This window comes from Nesoenas mayeri, assembly GCF_963082525.1.
Source record: "Nesoenas mayeri genome assembly, chromosome: Z".
NCBI lineage: Eukaryota > Metazoa > Chordata > Aves > Columbiformes > Columbidae > Nesoenas > Nesoenas mayeri.
The window spans coordinates 26,861,911-26,882,007 of NC_137542.1; the positions used below are offsets into that span (position 1 = coordinate 26,861,911).

At 39.6% G+C, this 20,097-nt stretch overlaps 1 protein-coding gene across 1 annotated transcript in view; it reads left to right on the forward strand.

Annotated features, from left to right (window-relative positions):
• Positions 1–20,097, forward strand: part of AOPEP (aminopeptidase O (putative)) — a gene marked incomplete at its 3' end in the record, with an annotated part of 171,240 nt that overhangs the window by 136,817 nt on the left and 14,326 nt on the right. Inside the window, 1 exon segment of the mRNA XM_080362763.1 lies at positions 13,256–13,372. Coding sequence (XP_080218889.1) covers positions 13,256–13,372 — 117 coding nt within the window.

Genomic DNA, 20,097 nt, shown 5'->3' on the forward strand with positions numbered 1-20,097 from the left:
TTCCAGAGGTGCCGAGTGCTCTCAGTTCCCAGCTTTCTAGGGCTTGTGGGTATGTATACATCTGAAAGCCGATGCTGCAGCAGCTTCCCAGCCTGAAGTAGTGATGCACAGAATCTGCCTTAAAACCTGACCTATTGTTGTAGCTCAGATGTGTGCGTTTGAAAATAACGGAGTAGTAAAAAAATGTTAGATTTCCAAGAATACGTTGTTTATTTCACTGTACTTTTTAGACTGGACTAGCTCAAGTTGTATATGGATTAATGAGTTCATTGTCTTCTGCAGATAATAAGCAGCGTATAATAGAAATTACTCTATGAGTCTGTGTAACATAATACAGAATCCTCATGATTTGACCTGTTTTGAAAACACAACCAGCATACTGTTGCTGCAAAATTCTACAGTGTGACTTTGCCATACATTTATTAAACCCTGTAATGTCCTTTTAAATGGGGCATTTAAGAGGGCCCGATGCTGTAAACTCGTGAGCGCATGTAAGCTGCTGTTGCTTTCAGTGGAGGTACTCATGCATGCAAAGTTAATTATACCTAACTGTTTGCAGCATTGAGCCCATAAACTGCAGTTGTCTTGGGGTTTTGTTGGGGTAGGTGATGAAGTGGCCAGGATTTTGAGAGACATGCAGACGTTGCTTTTAAGCAGTGGGAAAAAAAATACACAGCAAACTAAATATGTGCTGCCTAGTTCTAAAGAAAATAAAAAAGTGCTATCATTTTTGTTTATGTTGTTTAAGATGGAGCTGTGAAGAGTTAATTTTGCCAGTGGAAAATATTTATTCCTTCATGTAGCCGTAGCTATTCACTTTTTATTACTACAGCTGTCGTAATTTCAAAGAATTACGAATGTAATTAGATTCATCCTAGAGTAATGAGTTGTTAAGCCTTCATTTCTAAAAAGTAGGAGTCTGGTGATAGATTATTGTCTTGAATCAGTGAACTACCTCTGACATTTTATCTGGAATAATGATAGTGAAAGTAGTATTTTTAAAACCTCTTATAGGCTGAGAACTTTAATGCCAAGTTTCTTGCTGGAAGGAGTTTTTATAGTTAAGTTATAAACACCTGAAAACTGTGGTTTATAATGGAAACTTCATGTCTGTTTTAGCCACAACACCATGAACATATCTGAAATGAAACTTCTAGAGATTGATTTCACTAGACAGAAAGAGCTGATAGAGTGGGCACTTGCCTTTGCTTCTTAAGAGCAAGGTCCGTAATAAGCAGATATTTTGCTTGTACTGCGGAATGGGTTTCATTTCAGTGTTCTAAAGCATGCATTACTTACTTTAAATTAGATTTAAATGATTATGTTACCAAACGATTTCTCAAATTAGTTGTAAGATTGTACTGTTTAAACTTTTCATGTAAATAACTTGGTTCTGTCACTGTGTACAGCATTGTAGATTCTCACTAGAGCCGACTTCCAGTCAACTATTTCCATTAGCAGATAAGATTATGAATTACTGTTGAAGCACTGTACTTAGTAGTTATCCAGCCTTTCATGTATAAACAACACTCTACTGCTGCACAGTCAGCTCACTGCTCCCTGGCATTGCCTGCGTGATTGTTTTCACATTTCTGTGTAACTTCAGTGATTAAGTGCCAGTCTTGTGCTCATTACGTGAGCAAATGTTCCCTTGAAGTTAGTGGGAGCCCTCTTTCAATAAGGAGTTACAGAATGAGGCCATAGTTCAGAAAATTTTCCACATATCCTTCCTGGAGATTAATACTTTTTCCTCACCCTCCTTTCCTGCAGAGGGAGAAGTTAAGTAGCATGCAGCCTTAGAAATAAGTAAGTGAATCCTGTTTTGTAAAGGATAGGCTCCAGTAGTAAATGACTGGTGGAAAACGTAATAGAAAATCTCTTTTTGGAAGTGGAGAACCTAGAACCCTCTTCCATTTCAGCAAGAAGATTTGTCTTTATGCCTGCTTCTGGAAATGAAGTTGCAAGTACCTGCATTTCATATAAATACATCACATGATTCTGGGTACTCTGAAATGTGACATCTAAAGCTAATGGCGGGGAGAGGGTATGAAATTAAGGTCTTTCAAGCAACTCATTTAATCTTCCTTACAGATAAATAAAAACACAAAACCAAAACCCACTACTACCACCACAACTTTTTTTTTTTTTTTTAATTATGGGACTTGTTATTAAATAAGAGGGGTTTAGAGAGAGGTAAAAACTTCTCAGTGAGTTATTAGGTGAACATATCTTTGTATGCTTATGTGCATAAACCAATATAGCAAATGAGCACAGTACATTACATTTATCCCTATTTTATAAGGAAGTTAATGTTTTTAAAGCCTCTAGTTTTAGCCCAACGGTGAGAGTGAATTTATAATGGAGTTTGTGTCTTAAATGTCATGTATTTTTTTTATACCCCTTCACAAACTTAATAGTTGCTTAATATGTCTAAAATATTTTTTATTTTTTCCTATCACTTGCAGTGTGATAAAGCCAGCATCTTTTTCTATAATTAATCACAAGAAAGTTCTAATTCGGGAATTTTTTTGAGAGAGAGCTCTTCAGAGGCAAATGCTTTGATGTAATTCTATTAAATTGACTAGAGTTGTTCCCACACAAAGGTGTAGATCTGAGTCAAGAAACAAATCCATTATATTCATTTAAAAGTAATTATTAATACTGTGTCTATCCGTGGAAGTACTGGTCAGTACATGTGATAAAATAACTCCTACTGCCTTTTAATAATTCACATTTCTTCCTTGGCATTACAGAAAGTCTCACCTGAGAAGCATGAGTAGAATATAGCACTTTTATCCAATTTTACCTGGTAATTACTTCTGAAAACAGTAATATTTGAACTAGCTTTTAGGGTTTGGTTTGCTGGGTTGTTTTTAGTTTGCATGTGTTTGCGTTGTTGGTTGGTTGGTTGGTTGGTTTGTTTTCCTTAGAAGTCCTGCTCCTACACATGCTAATGTGAAATCCTGTCTCAAGCCACTCAATTTCTTGTGCTCCTTCAAGGTAAAAATCTGTAAGTCACATGCAGTTTGTAAAAGCTCATGTCCAGCAAGATTCAGCTTGGATTTATTTTTATGGTTAGTTTTAATGCTTCTATATGGGATTTTGAAAGAGAAAATCCGGCAGCTAGATCCTTGCTAATAACTATGGCAACTTCTTAAATGGCCCTGGGCATAATAAGGTGTCATGCCACACTCCTCTTCTTGTCCTCATATCTTTTACAGGCTTGATTCTCTTTTCCAATGGTAATTGTCTTCCACAACAGTTTTAAATAAAATCTTATCCATATTTTTAAAATCAAGAATAAAAAGTAATGGGATATTCTTACTCTGTTCCCTACCACACTCATAGCCATAGAATCTGAGTAGCGTCCACATTAAGCAATGGACTGACATCTGTCATGTGTTGTTTGTTGTCTCATCTTCCCCCTGTGAAGAGAGCAGTGTGCAGTGGAGTGTTGTTTTTTTTTTTTCAGAAAGGGTTTCTTGGGCTTCCAATGGAGAACAGTGGAATGGAGGAAGAGCTGGCTGTTGCCTGTGGTCCATGGTTGGCAGTCAGAGGTGGTCTTTTCAGTGTTACCAGTGCAGGCTGCAGTGGCTGGGTTAGAAGTGGTTCTGGTGGGAACCAGGGCAGAAACTGGAAGACCAGTCTGACAGGCGTGTGGTAACCAGTGTTGCTGGCGTAGTGATGTCATGTTGTCTTCTGAAATGCCAAAGGCATCACGTTGAGACGTGACCACGGCTGTGGAACTGTGTCACTTCCAGCCATGACAAAAGAGTTCTCCCAGGCAACTGGAGATTTTTAGTCCTGGGCGTTGTGAGATGTTACTTAAAACAAGAATCCAACAAGGTGATGGCAGTGGGTTGGCATCTCTACTTGTTCAGTCATTGGAGACTGGAAGCTCTACTTATTGCTCTTCTAAGTTCCCACTGCCACCTATGTAGTCTCAGGTTTAGATGTCATCTGTTATGTCTGTTGTATAATAAAGTTGTTTGTGATTAAGGCTTGCTTGGAGGAAGTATGTGTGTATTTCAGAAACTTCCGAGTCCACTCGGTCTGATCAGTTGCATTCTTAACAAATTCAAAACAAACAAACAAATGTACACACTACATGCACACACAAAAAAATCCCAACACTAAAAATCCTAACAAATAATCAAATCAACTTGGTGTGTTGGAAAACTGTTGTGAGTATGCACAAGCTGTGTTGGACACACAGTGCATCAGAGCCGGATTTCGGGTCAGAAGAAAATACTGCTAGATGAGGTCTGGAAATGCAGTTGATCTACAAATGTTGAAAGTCAACTGACAGACATTAAATCACTCATAACCTGTTGTTCTGAAATCAAAAGGGTAGAAAAGAGGGTTGATTCTTGTGGATTCCAGGCGAAAAAGGTGAAGTGATGGAAGTGCAGTTTCCCATCTGTGCTTTAGTCCTTTCCTCCAGGAAGACTTGGGACATTAATGCTTTATGGTGAACCTCGGCCAGCCCTCATGAGTGCAGTGCTGTCAGGTCCTGGACCTCTGAGCTGGAATTGACCTGACTTCTATTCAGCAGCAGTGAGGCTGAGTAAGTTCTCATCTCTCTCATTTTTTAGGTTCTTTCTCTGAATGATTCCAGCTGTTTGGGCTGACTTATGAGAAAGGGCCATTTTCTGGTGAGCAAGTCATGGTCTCCCCAAGACCTGACCATACCATAAGAGAGCTGGAAAACTCATAGTCATTTCCTATGATCCTTGAATATAACAGTCCCAGATGAATGTTGGGCATTAACTGCATCCTGCGCTGGTAGGCATAGGTAGAACAATTTTTTGTTTCAGAAATTTCCATGTATGTACCAATTTCTCAAGGAAAAAGAAGATATCTCTCATGCTAGCCCTTGCTCAGTTCTGTTGCAAGGATTTTGAACTGAAGATGTAGCTTAACTGCCCATGGTATTTTCTAAAGATTTGGCACTTTCAGTGCTGGGTGATGAGGTTACTTGGCTAGTAATTTGCAACACAGCAACACGTAGAAAAATTAGTTAATTTTCTTCAGCTCTCAGGCTTTTCTCCCTCTTTCTTCTTCTAGTACATACGGTCAAAAAACAAAGGAAGTCTGTCTGAGTGTGCTCTCACTGATGGTCGTGGCTAGCACAGTGATACTGGTTCTTCGACTTTCCATTGCACAGTGAGACTGGCCACTGAAACACTCAACTTTGGTGTCTGCTGTAGTCTGCAACTTTCTTTTAATGTCTCAGAGGACATCCACTGGTCTGTGTTTGTTTTCAGTGGTATAGGTGATAGTCATTCAAGGCAAGATGGTTTATACTGCCATTGATCTCAGCATCAGCCCATAACCTAGAGCAGCTGAGACCTAGGGTGTTTTGGGTGGATGAATAAGGAGGCAAATACTTCCACTTCAACATCTGCTATAATGTGGGTATTAAATCTTTACACCAGTTGCTAAGACATGTTGGTCTTCTGTATGAACCCTTTAATTTGTAGCAGTCTAAGAGGCTGGGAAATAAAACCAGAGTTCTTCATGGCTTTGTTTTTACTAGTTAGATAAATGGTTTGTTGAACCTGCCTCTGTTGGGTTTGCTGTTAAATGAGAAGGTGCTGTTAATGCCAGCTGCTTTCATGTGGTTGGAGAGCACTATCCACAAGGATGATGTTCTGATCACCTCTCCAGTGCTGAGGACTTCTGAGACCAAGTGAAAGGGTAGCTGAAGATCTTGCTGTTGCCATCTTCAACTTCAGTTTGTGTCAGAGCAATGCTGCCTGTTCCCAGTGTGTCTAAATAATGATCCTGTGGAGTGTGATTTTAGATGAGGAACCTGGCTTCTTGTCTCTACTTTTCTCTTGCTGTGGATATTTCATCTGAAACCAGGCTCAGCACATGCTGGAAGCAGGGTAGTAAGTGGCAGAGATGATAATCTGCATTGAATAGACAATGTGTAGCTTATTATGCTTAAAAGGGAATTATTATGCTCGGGGGTAAAGTTATGGTGAAACATTCCTTTGAGAAAACTAGCGTTGAGGGAAAGCACTGTATAACTTGACTGAACCTGTAGTGGAAGCCACCTGGTTTTCATTCTGCTGGGTCAGCAGTATGTTAGATCATAAAGGTTTAATAATTTTTGACATTTCAGTGCATTTATATTAGATTGCAGATGCTAAATTTCTTCATAAGTGGATTGTCTATCCATTAAGTAAATTATGGGAAAATATTTTGTCCTACAGCTTAAGAAGAAAATTTTCAGTTTATGGACTGGTGTCAAAGGGTGGCTTTTTAAAAACATTACTGCTAACGTGTAGCCAGAATATCAGACACAGAATATGAAAAACAGCTTTGAACTTGCATTTATGCTGCTGATTCCCACACTGAAAGCTTAAAATATTGATAAAATTAAATCCTTGCGTTCTCATGTCGCAGTATTATAACATATATACCCAGAGTTTGCCTGTCTGCTTTTGCTTCCATACTACCGTACAAATACTTTTCAGTGTTAAGAAAATTGAGTGCTAAGTTTGATGTATTAGTGCCAAACAGTAAGGTGCGAGTAATATGATTTGATTTGTACAACGATTTGTACTGTGTCAAAATCACATTTAAATGCAACACGACAAAAAGAACTGTAGGGATATGACAAAGTTTAAGCACACAAGTAGTCCCAAGAGCCTTCCCCAACTGGGCATCTGTAACATTTAGGAAGTACAACACTGGTTATGCAAACGTTACTTGACAAAACAATGTTAATTTAAGTCAGGGTTTGAGGAGGGCATCTCAAAGATTTGTAAAGTACTTGCCCATCAGCATCTCCTCTTTCAAAGACGCTGAACACATTGCTCAGTTGGAAGGATTTTCCCAAGTTTCATTGAGCATATCAGGTTAAGTTATAACTAAAATCAAACGCACACACAAAACCTTTTTGAACCCTCTAGGAGCCCACCTTAAATTGTAGCTGTGTCATTTATTGCTTGCATATCGACAGTTGCACTCTGATTACTGCTATTTTTGTCCTTGCATTTGAAAAGGAGCATTAAAAAGTCAATGGTCAGTTGACTTGTGTGCATATTTAAGTTTGTGCATTTCTTTGGGATTTGTGTCCTTCACCCAGCAATGTTTTCACATACATAGCTAGAATAAATCAAATCTTTATACTGGAGTAGGTAGTGGCCTTAAAACGATTTCTGACATAGATGATCTGCTTCCAAAAATAAGAAAACCCTAATTTTGATCTTATAAAGAAGAAAGTAATATGGAACGAAATGCAAGTGCAGTTGTTTATTAAATAAATTGTTATCCCTGTCATTTTTATGTCCTACTAGTATGAAGCAAGTGATAACCAGACATTATTGTCCCAGAAACAGTATTTTGAAGTGTAACACAAACCAAATCCTGATGAACTTGCTGCGATCATTACTTCCTGAAGTAAGACTTTTTGAAGCAAAGTTAATAGGAATTTCTTTTCTTTGTTGTTGTTAAAAGTAGATATTAAAAAATTAGTTGCCATGCACAGGAAAAAGTCAGATCAGAGACTGAGAAAAATTGCATATGATGGGAAGACATTTCCTAGAAGTATAATTCGTAGATAAATGAGAATGTGTTACAGACCGAGATATTTGTTTTGCTCTTAAATACAGTAAGGTCTGGTTATCTTTCGTAAACGTTCAAAGGGGAACTGATTTTTCAGCAAGAGGGAAGTCATAGACTGACCCAAACAAAGTTAACCAGAACAGTCTGCTTCACTACACACTTCTGAAATTTTGTCAGCCTCTGGCATAGATGGGTTTTATTTTGCGAACCGGTTCAAAGCATTTTTTTGTCAGCTGCAGATTACTTTTTTTCCCTGTGTATTAATCAAACTGCAGACTAGCTCTTTCAGGCTTAGACAGCCTTAAGTAGTGTATCATACTATGCTAGTTAACAGCTGTTAGCATGGACATTTTTATTGAATTAATGTGTAACTTGATCTGAGTACATTTTAGCCCCTGAAGGTTGTGGGGGGGAAACCTTGTTTTCATCTAAAAGAAGTCACTGTGCAGATAAAACAGCATCTGAAGAATATTGTTTGAGGTAGACGGCAACAAAGTCTGTCTAAAAATGTTGTTGAGTAAATAGCGTTTTATTGAATTTTCAAGCTAACAATTTTCTGGACAGCTTGAGGAAGGGGGAGATTTGTTTTACAAAGGTTTTTTGTTTAATTGCAGCCTGCAGAAATCAGCCCTCGAGGCACATTGTCTATATGGAGAGTTTATAACGTGAAAGTCATTCAGGGATTTGCTTGATCTGTGCGGAGTATAGGCGCAGAGATGGCCTGGCCCTATAAGTCCTTTCTCCTGGACTAGTAGCAGTGCTTTCTTATCTGCAACTAATGAGGAAATTCTGTCTGAAGGGAACTATTCACTATTGAACTCTGGGGTGGGTTTTTCCCTTTATTTCTTAAAAGGGGGGTAAGAAGGAATTCAGTTTGACTTTGGAAAATCTTGTAAAACTGTAAATGAAAAGACACTGCATGTTTTGGAGGCAGAACGCAAGTACCTTCTCCCAAATAAATACGGGAGAAATATATTGTGCCATAGAAACTTGAAACTTTTCTATGTAATTTTCAAAGGTCAAATCACTTTCAATCTGTTTTTGGCCTTGTTTGTCTTGCATTTCAGCCAGCGTTTTCCAGCACACAGTAGTGATTTTTTTTTTTTCCCTTTCCCCCCTGTTTTTGCTCAGTGTAAACAGTTCCTTGCTGTGGTTACACAGACAAATATAGCAGAGAACCCTTCTCTGGGAGAAGAGTCTCCCCGCGCGTTTCTTAACCATTTTTGGGAAGAATTGATCTATCTGTGCACGCAAAGAGAGGGAGGCAGGAGCTGTAAATTGAAGTGACATCATATATATTACTCCCATTGATCCGCTTTTAGACGAGAACCAGGATAAAAGGAAATGGCATCAGGGAGGAAGTATGCTCATTTAGGCGCAGATCCCAGTGTGATAATGGAGTAATAATAGAAATCACGCCACTGTCAATCGGTTGCTGCATTAGTCTGAGGCACATTTCCCCTCCGAGGAGGCTTTCAATGACTTCATTCAAGTGAAGGCAGGAGCAAATGGGATATTCAGCATACCAGCTGTAGGACTTTAGTGATTTGTGTGCTGGCTTAGGGGTGCAGCACGGGCGCTGGTTCTGTGGATGCTCATTTAGATAGATCTGTGTCACGTTTCATGGCTGTGAAAGGTCAGTAGTCAAATGTTTCAGTGGCATTTTTTCTCGTATAAAGGGTGAATCTGGCATTTATTGCATTTGTAAATGTAGGAATTGATAAATACGCTCCTTCGTGTGGGTGGTCTTCTGAGATGTGGGGTCGGTGACCTCTGTAGCTGCCTTACCAGATCTTTGAAGAGGGAAGATTTGTTTTCTTTCTGCTTTTTACAGGTTAGGGGTAGGATTCAGAAAACTCGTAGTTTTGTTCCGTGATGGTTTGTAGAAAGCTTTTCAAAGCTACCAATGTTTTTAACACAGTATAATGACTTAAGTGTCTTGTGTAATAATATGAAGAAAATACATATGCTTTTTCTTAGTTCCCAGTTATTCAGTATCCGTTGAATCTCAGCCTCTGTAAGCTGTTTTGGTGATAGTGTGAGTTATATTTTCAATTTGATTACGTTTTCTTTAATTCTTTCATCTTGCCTTTTTCAAATACAAACCTACTTTTCATACTCTCTACCATTTGCAGTTTGCTTTAGAGGTAACAGCCTAATTATTCAGATTTTAAAACCACCACATCAGGTAACACAGGGGAAACAGGGGACAGTAGCTGTTTAGTGGCAGGACAAAGTAAACTCCTTGAAAAGGCTGAAAAGTTGCAGGAGGTTTTTTACAGCCTTGGGCAAGATAAAGTATACAGTGCTGGGATACAGATTTATAGTGAGGCTGATGTTTAATTAGATGGGACATGACAGAAAACCTCTTGAGTGCTTGATGGCAACAAATTAATTTATTCCCTCTATGTAGTTCCCAGTACTCACGACTGGGGGAGGAGGAACCCTGGGAAAAGCAGTATGATTTCCATGCGACAGGCATAGGTTGGGACAGGAGCTACTTTAAATATAAATAGATGCTGGTGCAGCAATTGTTGCCATAACGAAAACTATGTCTTGATACTCGCCACATATTTCCTGATTGAAGTGAGCTACTTTAATAATTGCATATATTTGAGCATTGTGATTGAGCATGCTCCAGTACTTCAGAGACATTATATATTAATTTGTTTTGTTTTGTTTTGTTTTTTTTAACAGGAAAATTGAAATTTTGTGTTGGGAGTGTTATGGTTGTTTTCTTAATGTTTTCGACGTGGGAATGCACATTGACACAGTGCTGCATTTTTCTGTAACTGTGTTGTGTGGGGTTTTATGTATGTTAGATATTCAATATGCATTCACAGAATATGGATTTTTGTAAAGGAAAATAACTTCACAATACTTGAAAATAAATCTACTTTTAGTTTTCTCCAGCATTTCTGTTTTGGTAGCACTTAGAAGCAAGGGCCCTTTTGTATTAAGCATAAGGCAAACAAATGGAAAATCCACAGCATGTACCCCAAACACTTCACTTGATGTGAAAGATGAGAAGTAACAGGTGGATGGGACAAATAAGGATGGTGGTGGGGAAAAAGAAAAATAATGGAGTATGGGTTTTTTGACTTAAAATTCAAGTGAAATTTTATGCACTTTATTTATAACTGTTAAAAAGCTGCTTCGGTGGTAGCGTTAGTCACATTGCTGTGTTTGGGGAAAAAATAAACCCTGAAGGAATTTTGTAGTAGTCTCCGTCGTGAAACTTTGGCGGAGCTTTCTGCCTCTTTGCTTAGGATGGGTTTGTTTCTCTCTTAGGCAGAATCGCGTTTCTTAAAAGGGTTAGAAATGAAAGGGAATGTTTGTCCTGTGATTTTGTGTTGGAAGTAGCAGGAGAACAAAACAGAATCGCTCCACCCACTGGTGCCCCTTTGGTTTGGGGTCTGTCAGCATTCCTTCTGTGGGTGCCAGGGTTTGCTGCCTCCTACCTTAGACTGCAATTAAACCGTGAGTTGGTAACAAAAAGTCTCATCTCAGGCAGCTGAAACATGGGAAAATAACAGAAGCCATGGTCTCAGATTTTTTTTGTCTCTGCTGTCTCAAATCTAAACTGATAAGTGTTTAACCTGTGATTTTAGAATACTTTTCACCCATAATGCAGCACTAGGCAGAGGTAAATTAAGGGCATGGCTGTTGCTCTGCTGCTGTGCTTTTGTTGGCTTTAATAAGATTCTGAAATGTTATCTTAAACAGTAGCTTTCTGTGGGTGAATCTGTATAGCAATTATACTGGAGATGTATTGTAAAATAACAACTCTCAGCTGTTCTGTAACCTGTGCATTCAAGCAGCTGTTTTACAGTTTCTACAATTTAAGTATTGCTCTGCCGTCTTTGTAGTTAGCAGAGAAAGCTTTCTGAATCAGAAGGTACCTTTCTGTGTGTGGCGTTCTGCAACATTTCAGATTTTATTAGTGTTCGGAATGAATTCGGTTTCCAAGCAGAGGCACTTCCCAGAAGCCTTCCCTGTTTTATTTTTCAGAGTTAGACTCCATGATGAACATTCAAGCTGACACTTTAGTAGTTGTCCTGGAACTGAAATATTAAATAATTTTAAATGTCTGACTATTTTTAACAACTTCATTTTGTTGGCAGGCTTTGGTGTCACTTAGAAAATGTTCCAGTAAGAGCCAGTAAGATGTGAGGGTTTTTTCAGTCTCTAAGAGTACAACTTTAGTAATAAAAAATTGGAAAGGAATCAAAATGCAAGGAGACCAAAACATTAAAATCCTAGAGATCCCTGTTCCTCTTTATTCTGATTTAGGTATTAATGCTAAATTTTATCAGACTAATAGGTAAGAAAATGGCATGTTGCTTAGTTGGTTGTTAGCAGCAATATTTCACAGATTAAGACTTACCAAAAGATCCCTGATATCTTCATGGGCTTGCTATCAGAGATCAGGGGTCCAGGCTTGTTCAGTGCACATCAACAGCCCTGACTGTGGGGTGTGTTGCTGGAAGAGGCAACTCCTATAGCTGACTTTGTTTTGTACCTGTTAACACATCAACTGAGCAAATGGGAACACAGACAGCAGGGTGGGACCAGGGAATTGCCAAATGTGATAAAAACTGAACTAGTGTTAAAGTCATAGGGTATCTTTTTTTCATTAATCTATTTGGAGTACAATAGTAGTGAGCAATGCTGGTATATTTTTGTGTGCAAAAGTTTAAATTCACATTCTTCCTCCCTTCCCCATTTCTTGGTGCCCTGCAATGATGAATAGTGGGGAAAGCTTTGGGGCATATAACAAACTTCTGACTGATAACCCTGAACCCTTGATTTCCAGTAGATATTTCCTGGCAGCTGGTGTAATTTCTCTCTGAGCTCTGCTTGAATAATTTATTTGTTCATCCAGTAAGCCTATTAAACAGAGCACTTAAGCATTTGCTACATCAGACTTCTTATGCTTTTTCTCTTTAGGTTACATTAGGTTCTCATTGGAAATGATAGGTTCTGGAGTCAAGCAACTGACTCCTAAATATATATACATGTATAGACAGATCTATGCTGTGTGTGCCACAAACTTAATGCATCTTTACCATGTAATGATGGATGGGTTGCAACTCATTACGCTAGAATATGCCTCAAAATGTGTCACTACAGCACTTGCTTTATGGATCACTTATTTGTGTTGTGTTTCTTTGTTCACTATAAGAATATCAGGCAATTGCTAATATAACAGACAAAAATGCCACTCTTAAAAATTATACACTTACATATCTGTTTGATTCCTGAAATTATGCACTGTATATTGTTCTCTTTTTTATTCCTTCCAAGCTCAAACAAAATGGAATTACTTAAACTATGTATTCTGTAAAAGTCTTACTAAATAAGCTATGATTCTGTTTCAATAAGATGTGCATGGTTAAGATCTGATATAACTATACTAATGAAAACTGTGGAAAATGAACGTTCATTGGGCCCCAGCACAGAGTCTTCCAGAACACAGAAACGTAAACCCTGAGGTTTCTCAGAAACCAGCTAGAAGTTCATGTGATATTTCAAGCACGTGCTGAAAGTACACACGGTTTTTCTCAGTACTTCTCAGTACAGGTTATAACAATATTGTCCTCTTTGAATTTTTAACCATTTAATTGCTCAGTCTGTAGAGATCTATGTTCACACATGGCATTTATTTTCCTTTTAGCTTCTCCCTGACCAGCTGGTCTTACTTCTGGAGTCTCTCTTGGAGGAGAAGACATTGTGTCCTAGAATACTGCAGTGCTTAGAGAAAACGTACCAGCTCCGGGAACAAGACGCTGAGGTAATTAACTTTAAAAACGTCACCCTAACATAGGCCATTGCATTGTTGACTAGGAGTGACAGTGTTCTGCTAGGATCCAGGCTCACTCAAGTTCTTTTTCTTGTGTCTAAATCTGAAATCGGATGTTCTTAACTCCAGTATTGTAGCGTCTTCAGATGCCTTAATTACTCAGTATTTCTGTGTGTTTTGCGTAGGTCCAGGTGTGTTTGCATACTGTGGTAGCAGGAGACCATGCAGCCAAGATGTCAGAAATGTTGTGTGTGCACCTTGAGCAGCACATTCGCTCAGGTGTTAAATTTCTCACTCTGTCATGGTGACTGTGTATTAGAGCCCAGTTCATTTCTGTTGTGTGTAATGTCTCCAGACGCAGTTGTTTGTTATGGTCTAAAATTATTCTTCCCCGTGGTCAGCCCTTATTCTTCCTCCTTCAGTGCTTCAAAGTCTCTCTCAAGATTTAGAAAAGTTTACTTTCCGGAGACACTGCAGTATGTTCTGGCTTTGGGCATGAGTTTAAGGAGGAATCAGTTCTTTCCAGCTGCTTCTAGTAACTGCCAGGGATATTAAAAGTCCGCGAGGAAAACACTGTTTTACATGATACTGTAAATGTGCCTTCGCCATTACAGGCACAAACAAGTTAATGCCTTTGATGGGCAAACCAGTAAATCCTTATCACCACACACAGAGCTTGCTATTTTGTAGAGTTCTGTGGATTTCTCAAGGTGGGAGAGCTGCGACAATTAAGGCAGTGGAAGTTGTGACTGAAACCACCCTTGCAATGAGCTTTTGCTTTGAGTACATAGTATTCGGGGCAGGGAGGTAAGGAAGATGGAATCGGTCATGAAAATAAAGGATGTGTAGATTTATATATAAACAAGGGTTAGTCATGAAGTAGCGTGTGATCAAACCAATGTGCGATGAGGGAGCAGGGTATATTTAACATGACATATGACTCTTGTTTAATTAAAAACTAATGTGAAGGCTGTGGAAAGTCAGTGCGTATGACTTACCCTGTTATAATTGGAACTTTATGGCAATAATTGAAATTGAAGTAGAGTGCAAAATCTCTCTTGTTACTCTTATGCTGAAGTTGCTGGGTGGATGCTTATAAACACTTGTGAATCAAAACATTAGGGTAAAGATCAATAGAACAGGGGTCTGGCTTTTTCTCAGGAGAAAATGGACAACACTTCAACTGTTGCCACTTACTGCACCTTTTTGCTTTTTTGTTGATACAGGTTTCCACATGCCAGATTAATTAGTACTTGAAACAACATTTCTATTCATAGGTATTAGAATATATTTTAATCGCATCAGAATACCAGTGAAATGTCAGGCGTTCTATAATGGGGAGAGGAATTAATAGGGAGATAGATCAAAGCAGTAGCTGTAGTGTTGCTGCTTCTTGCCTGTGAATTGTAAGCTTTGGTTTCTCAGGCTTTTCCTTTCTCTGCACTTTCATGCTTTCTTTTTTCCTTGTGGTGTCATATAAAAGGACACAGACGATCTGTCAGAATTTTTTCTTAAAATAAAATAAAATTTGAATTAAAATTACAGCTTCAGTGAAAGAAGGATAATCTCCATTTTATTTTACAAGGTGAAACCAAGGGCTTAGCAGATGTTGAGACGTAAAACTTAAGATAACATTACCATTAGCATTTTACCAGTCAACAGACGCCAGACACCTATAGTGCTTTAGAGGGAACGTCAGTTTACACACCCTTACATACCTGAGGGAAGGGCTTCTCCTGCCTCTTTCTCCAGTATGTTCACAGGGGATTTTTCTTTTGACCCAGGGACAATGAACCACAGTGCCCGCCTATAGCCGAGCTGTTCTTGTGTAGCTTTAGTTTGTGAAGACATGAATTACTTACAGTGATCCTGTTGTGTTACTGGAGTTCAAATGTTCAAAGTAACTTAATGTTAGAAAAATACAAGCATAAGAAGTTACAGGGCAGGACAATAAAAAAAGAAAACTGTCAATGTCAGAGGTTTTATTCAGGGATTTTTGTTGAGTAAGGTTATCAAGTGTGTTCCAATTCAGCAGCAGAGAAGAAATAAGAACTTGTTTGTTTGTCTGTTTGTTGTTTTTGACTAGTAGTGCTTAAATTCACATTAATCTTCTTGTAGGGATTAGCAATGGTATGGCCAGTAGTATATGAGAGTGGTACGGAAGGAAGTGTGGGTTTTTGTGTTTTAAACACAGTTGGGCCATAAAAATCGTACATAAAATGTTATCTGCACACTCGGGAGCTGGAAGGCTCTCTCTGTTTGTGTTGTAGGTAGCTAAAAGGTAGCTAAAAGGCTGCCTTACAGCATCAGATGGAATATAAAGAACAGTGTGCATATGTGCTGCTGAGTACTCTTTTGAGGGCAAGAATATTCCACACTTAGTAGTACTTACATGGAAAAAGTAAAGGATTTCAATAATCTCACTTCATCAGGCACATATGTTCAGAGTAGTAAAGGGAATGGACACTTCGGTACTGCAGCATGCTGGCACACACTGAAGTGTGCACTGGGAAGTACTGAGAAAAAGCTGCCCAAAGATTGCTTGAGCTTGGTCAACTGGGAATGGGATACGTGTGCATTTGGCTTGTTTGAGTTACTTCACAGTTCACTCATCAAGAATTCTTCATAACACAGTTTACTAACTCAAATTTCACAAATGCTGTGAGCGAGCTCATTATTAGGAGTCGTCCTACACAAGTACATCATGGGAAGTCGTGGTTTGTGTTTCTTAAAGCTTTTTTATAGTTTCTGAATCATCTTCATTTTCACTTTAAAAGTCAGCATGGTGGTTGTTGTAAAACCCCATGGATCTGGTGGTATCTGCACTTGCCCATGGCGATGTGCCTGTCCGTCCTCACTCAGTGAAGATGGCTAACAGCACTGTTTGGTACTCCTGACCACTTGCTACCACATGCATGTCCAACCTTTCCAAGGTAAGAGCAGGCTTAATGCAGAAAGCAGAGGAAGGTTTGCAGCAGGTTATCTGCCTTGTTTTGATTCCTTCACAGCAGCCAGGAGAGGAGAGAGCTGCAGGTCAGCCTTTGCCGGGAATTTGACTGTTGATCTCTCTCCAAAGAGATCACAAGCTGTGTCCATCCTGGGATCTCCTCAGCAATTCAGTGTAGTTCCTGTCCTCGGTCTCACCACAGATATGTAGCTTCAAAAGAGGGTAGGAGATGAGAGGTAGCCTCTCTCTTCTAAGAGAGACATTGATTTGAATGCTTCAGCTTAAAAAAAAAAAATCAGAGGTTAGGTAACTTATTTATGATTCATAATACATAACACATCTCTGATAGGAACCTTGGAGCCACAGAGCCAGAAGTGAGATACTGATGGCTTAATTACATTTCAAACTGGTCTGCCCCCAGTCTGGGATGCTATTATACAAGAGGCTTTTAGAGCATCTGCCTAACTGCAGAATTTTTTACTCCCTCCTATTTTTTTTCAGTCCAATTATATACCAAATTGTTATTCCATTTTCCATTTTCTGTTCAAACCTTGGAACATCTGAGAAGGCACAAAAGTGTGTTTTCTAGAGGTTAAATTCACAATGTGAACTATTTTAGTTAAGCATATTGAATATATGTTTGAAGAAAGTTTTGAGAGCAATTAAGATTTCAAAGTTTAAAGCCATTTTTCCATCACCTCTCAGTTCTTCGAGCACATTGTGGCTCAGACCTCATCAGACAAGTGGGAGGCAATCGCACAGAAGAATGTGTGCTCCGTTTCCCCTTCCTGTTCCCTGTTTTCTTGGCTGTGCTGCCTCCTGCTGCATAATAAGATAGCTCCTAGGCTACATCTCCATGATATGCCACATGTCCTGTGTCCAAAAGGAGCATCGTAGAAGCTGGCTGCAGTTTGGAGATAACACAGTCCAGCTGGGAGTTCAGCTGCCTAAGGAGAACTGGGATATGCTGTAAAGCAGCTGCAGTTGCCATCAGACAGTACAGTAGGATAATAGAATTCAAGGTGAATCTGAGGTTGTTCGTGTTTTATTTCTTTCTGAGGTGGCTGGTTTATGCTGATATTTAGTTTATTCAGTGTCTTGCATCTGGCAGAACGTGGAGGATTGGTCCACATGGAAAGTTTCTGGTTGCTAGTATTTGTTTATGTCCACTTAACCTTGATGATGCTTCCTTCAATATGATTATGCAAGCTTTACCTTGTTTGAGCATGGGCTGTTGAGGACTTTCATTTAAAAAAAAATGGGAATCAGTTAGTTACAAATACCTAAAGACAACACTGGGAGCTCTGGACCAACACTCAGTGAATCTCTCAACTAGAGGAACCCTGTGATTATTTCCATTATTTCTGTTCTGACATCTTCATTTGCTCAGGGATAGGCCTGAAACGTGTGTGCACACAAGGTCACAGGATAGCTGAGTAGCCTGCAGAGCAAAGGCAATGGGGAAAAGATCACTAAGGCCGTAAGAGAAGGGCAGTGGGTCTATGTGACACTCTCAGTCCTGCTTAACACTTGACAAAATTTCTGCAAGTGTGTTTTACTGGTTACTGAATTATCTAAGACCTGGTGATAAAAAATACAGAATGCAGATGAGGCAGAAAGATTTATGGTGTATTTCCCCAGTCTTTTGACTGTAGAACTAGCCTTTCTTTCTTTCCTACTGCAGACATCACTTTTTTAATAAAATATCTTGCCTGCACAGCATATGGAAAGTTGTTTTGTTAGTTTTCCTTCTCTCAGCAAGTTGGCTCAAATGCTCTCCACTTATATAATGCTTTCCCTGTAGTCAGGTTCATAATGTGTTATATTTTAGGGAGAGAAGAGAGACTATAACTGTTTCTGCAGAGAATGTGAGTAAAATGAGTTAAGATCATGGTATCGTCAGTCATGTGGGTGGCATAAAGCTATTCTCACACAACTACTTCATTGTGCATGAGGTCTGCCTATGAGAATGAGGCTATAAAGTGGTGGCATCTTATTTCACTGACAGAAACCCAGCCATGCTAATATAAGCTGTATAAGGTGCTTGGCATCCTGAAAGTGGTGAGAATTGTGTTTAGGACAAAATGTCTTTGACTCATTGATGTTTCCTAGGCCGTGAAAAGCTGGCAGACGTGGAGGTACAAATGAATTACAGTGCGGCATCTGTCGTGCCGCTCCTCGCCCGACGCGTGAAGCTGCAGGTTGTGGCTGGGCTTTGTCGGGGGGCACCCTGGGGAACAGGGCTCTGCAGAGCACAGAATCACGGAATCACAGAATCGACTGGGTTGGAAAAGACCTTAGAGATCATCGAGTCCAACCCTTGGTCCAACTCTAGTCCGTTTACTAGATCATGGCACTAAGAGCCATGTCCAGTCTCAGTTTAAAAACCTCCAGGGACAGCGAGTCCACCACCTCCCTGGGCAGGCCGTTCCAATGCCTGACCACTCTCTCTTAAAGAATTTCTTTCTAATATCCAGCCTAAATTTCCCCTGGCAGAGTTTAGGCCCATGCCCCCTTGTCCTATTGCTGACTGCTTGGGAGAAGAGACCAATGCCCACCTGGCTATAACTTCCCTTCAGGTAGTTCTAGAGAGTGATGAGGTCACCTCTGAGCCTCCTCTTCTCCAGACCAAACAACCCCAGCTCCCTCAGCCTCTCCCCATAGGTCTTGTGCTCAAGTCCCTTCACCAGTCTTGTTGCTCTTCTCTGGACCCGCTCCAGCACTTCAATGTCTTTCCTGAACTGAGGGGCACGCTGTAAAACTGGACAGGAAAAGGGAACGGCGGAGGAAAGGTCACTCCATGCTCACGGGCAGACATGGCACAGGGGTGAGCTTTCCTTTCAGATAATCCTCCCTTGGGGCAGGGGCTCAGGAGCAGTCTCCAGCTTTTGAGTAAGATTAGCAACGTGTTGCAAATACCTCCACGGGCTTGCCAGTCCTTCTTGACTGGACCATGGAGCAACAGATAGGTATTTCAGATGGCGGCATTGCAATTAAACAGGAAGGTACACAATCCTTTTCCTTAACCTGTGTTGTCGTTGCTATGAGCCACTGATACAGTAAATGAAAAAGGCAACAGCTTGAGCTGGTGATCGTGTTACAAGACATTACTATCTTCAGAAGATAAGTGAATACAATGACTTTTTGTTTCTGGAAAAGTAAAAGTAATTTCTATATTTATATTTAAAGATACAATTTCAACTCAAGTCAGGAGGAGATGCATTACATTGAAAGGTTTTTATTTGCATTTGAATTGCAATTAGCAATCCAGTATTAAGGAATTATGAACTTAGAAAAAGCTCTGTAGAGCAGTCAGCCTGAATGCCAGATTTGTTTCTGAAATAAAGAAAGATTTGAAGTTTGTATATCCAATGATTACTGGAGTGATATGTTCATTAAATGAAAAAGAAAGAACAGAGAAGAAGTGTGAGTTTTTCTGAAGTGAAATCTCTATACTGTTATCAGATGCTTTTGACACTCATCCTGACAGAAATAGTAATTTTTTTTCCCTACTCTTCACCTGGTGCTTCCCCTGGCAAATAATGGCAAAGAATATCTCACTGTCATAGAAGATCTTTCCCATTTTCACTAGTAGAGGGCTAATTTCAGAATTTGACAGACTGTCCCAATCTCCTACAAAGAAAATGCTTTGACAGGCGCAGCAGCCACTTATCAGAAGATCCTCTGTGATGCTGATATGTTTTGGGTCTTCACTCCCTTTTGCGTTCTTACTTGTCTTGCATCTAAATGCAGTTTGCAGCTCTTGGGC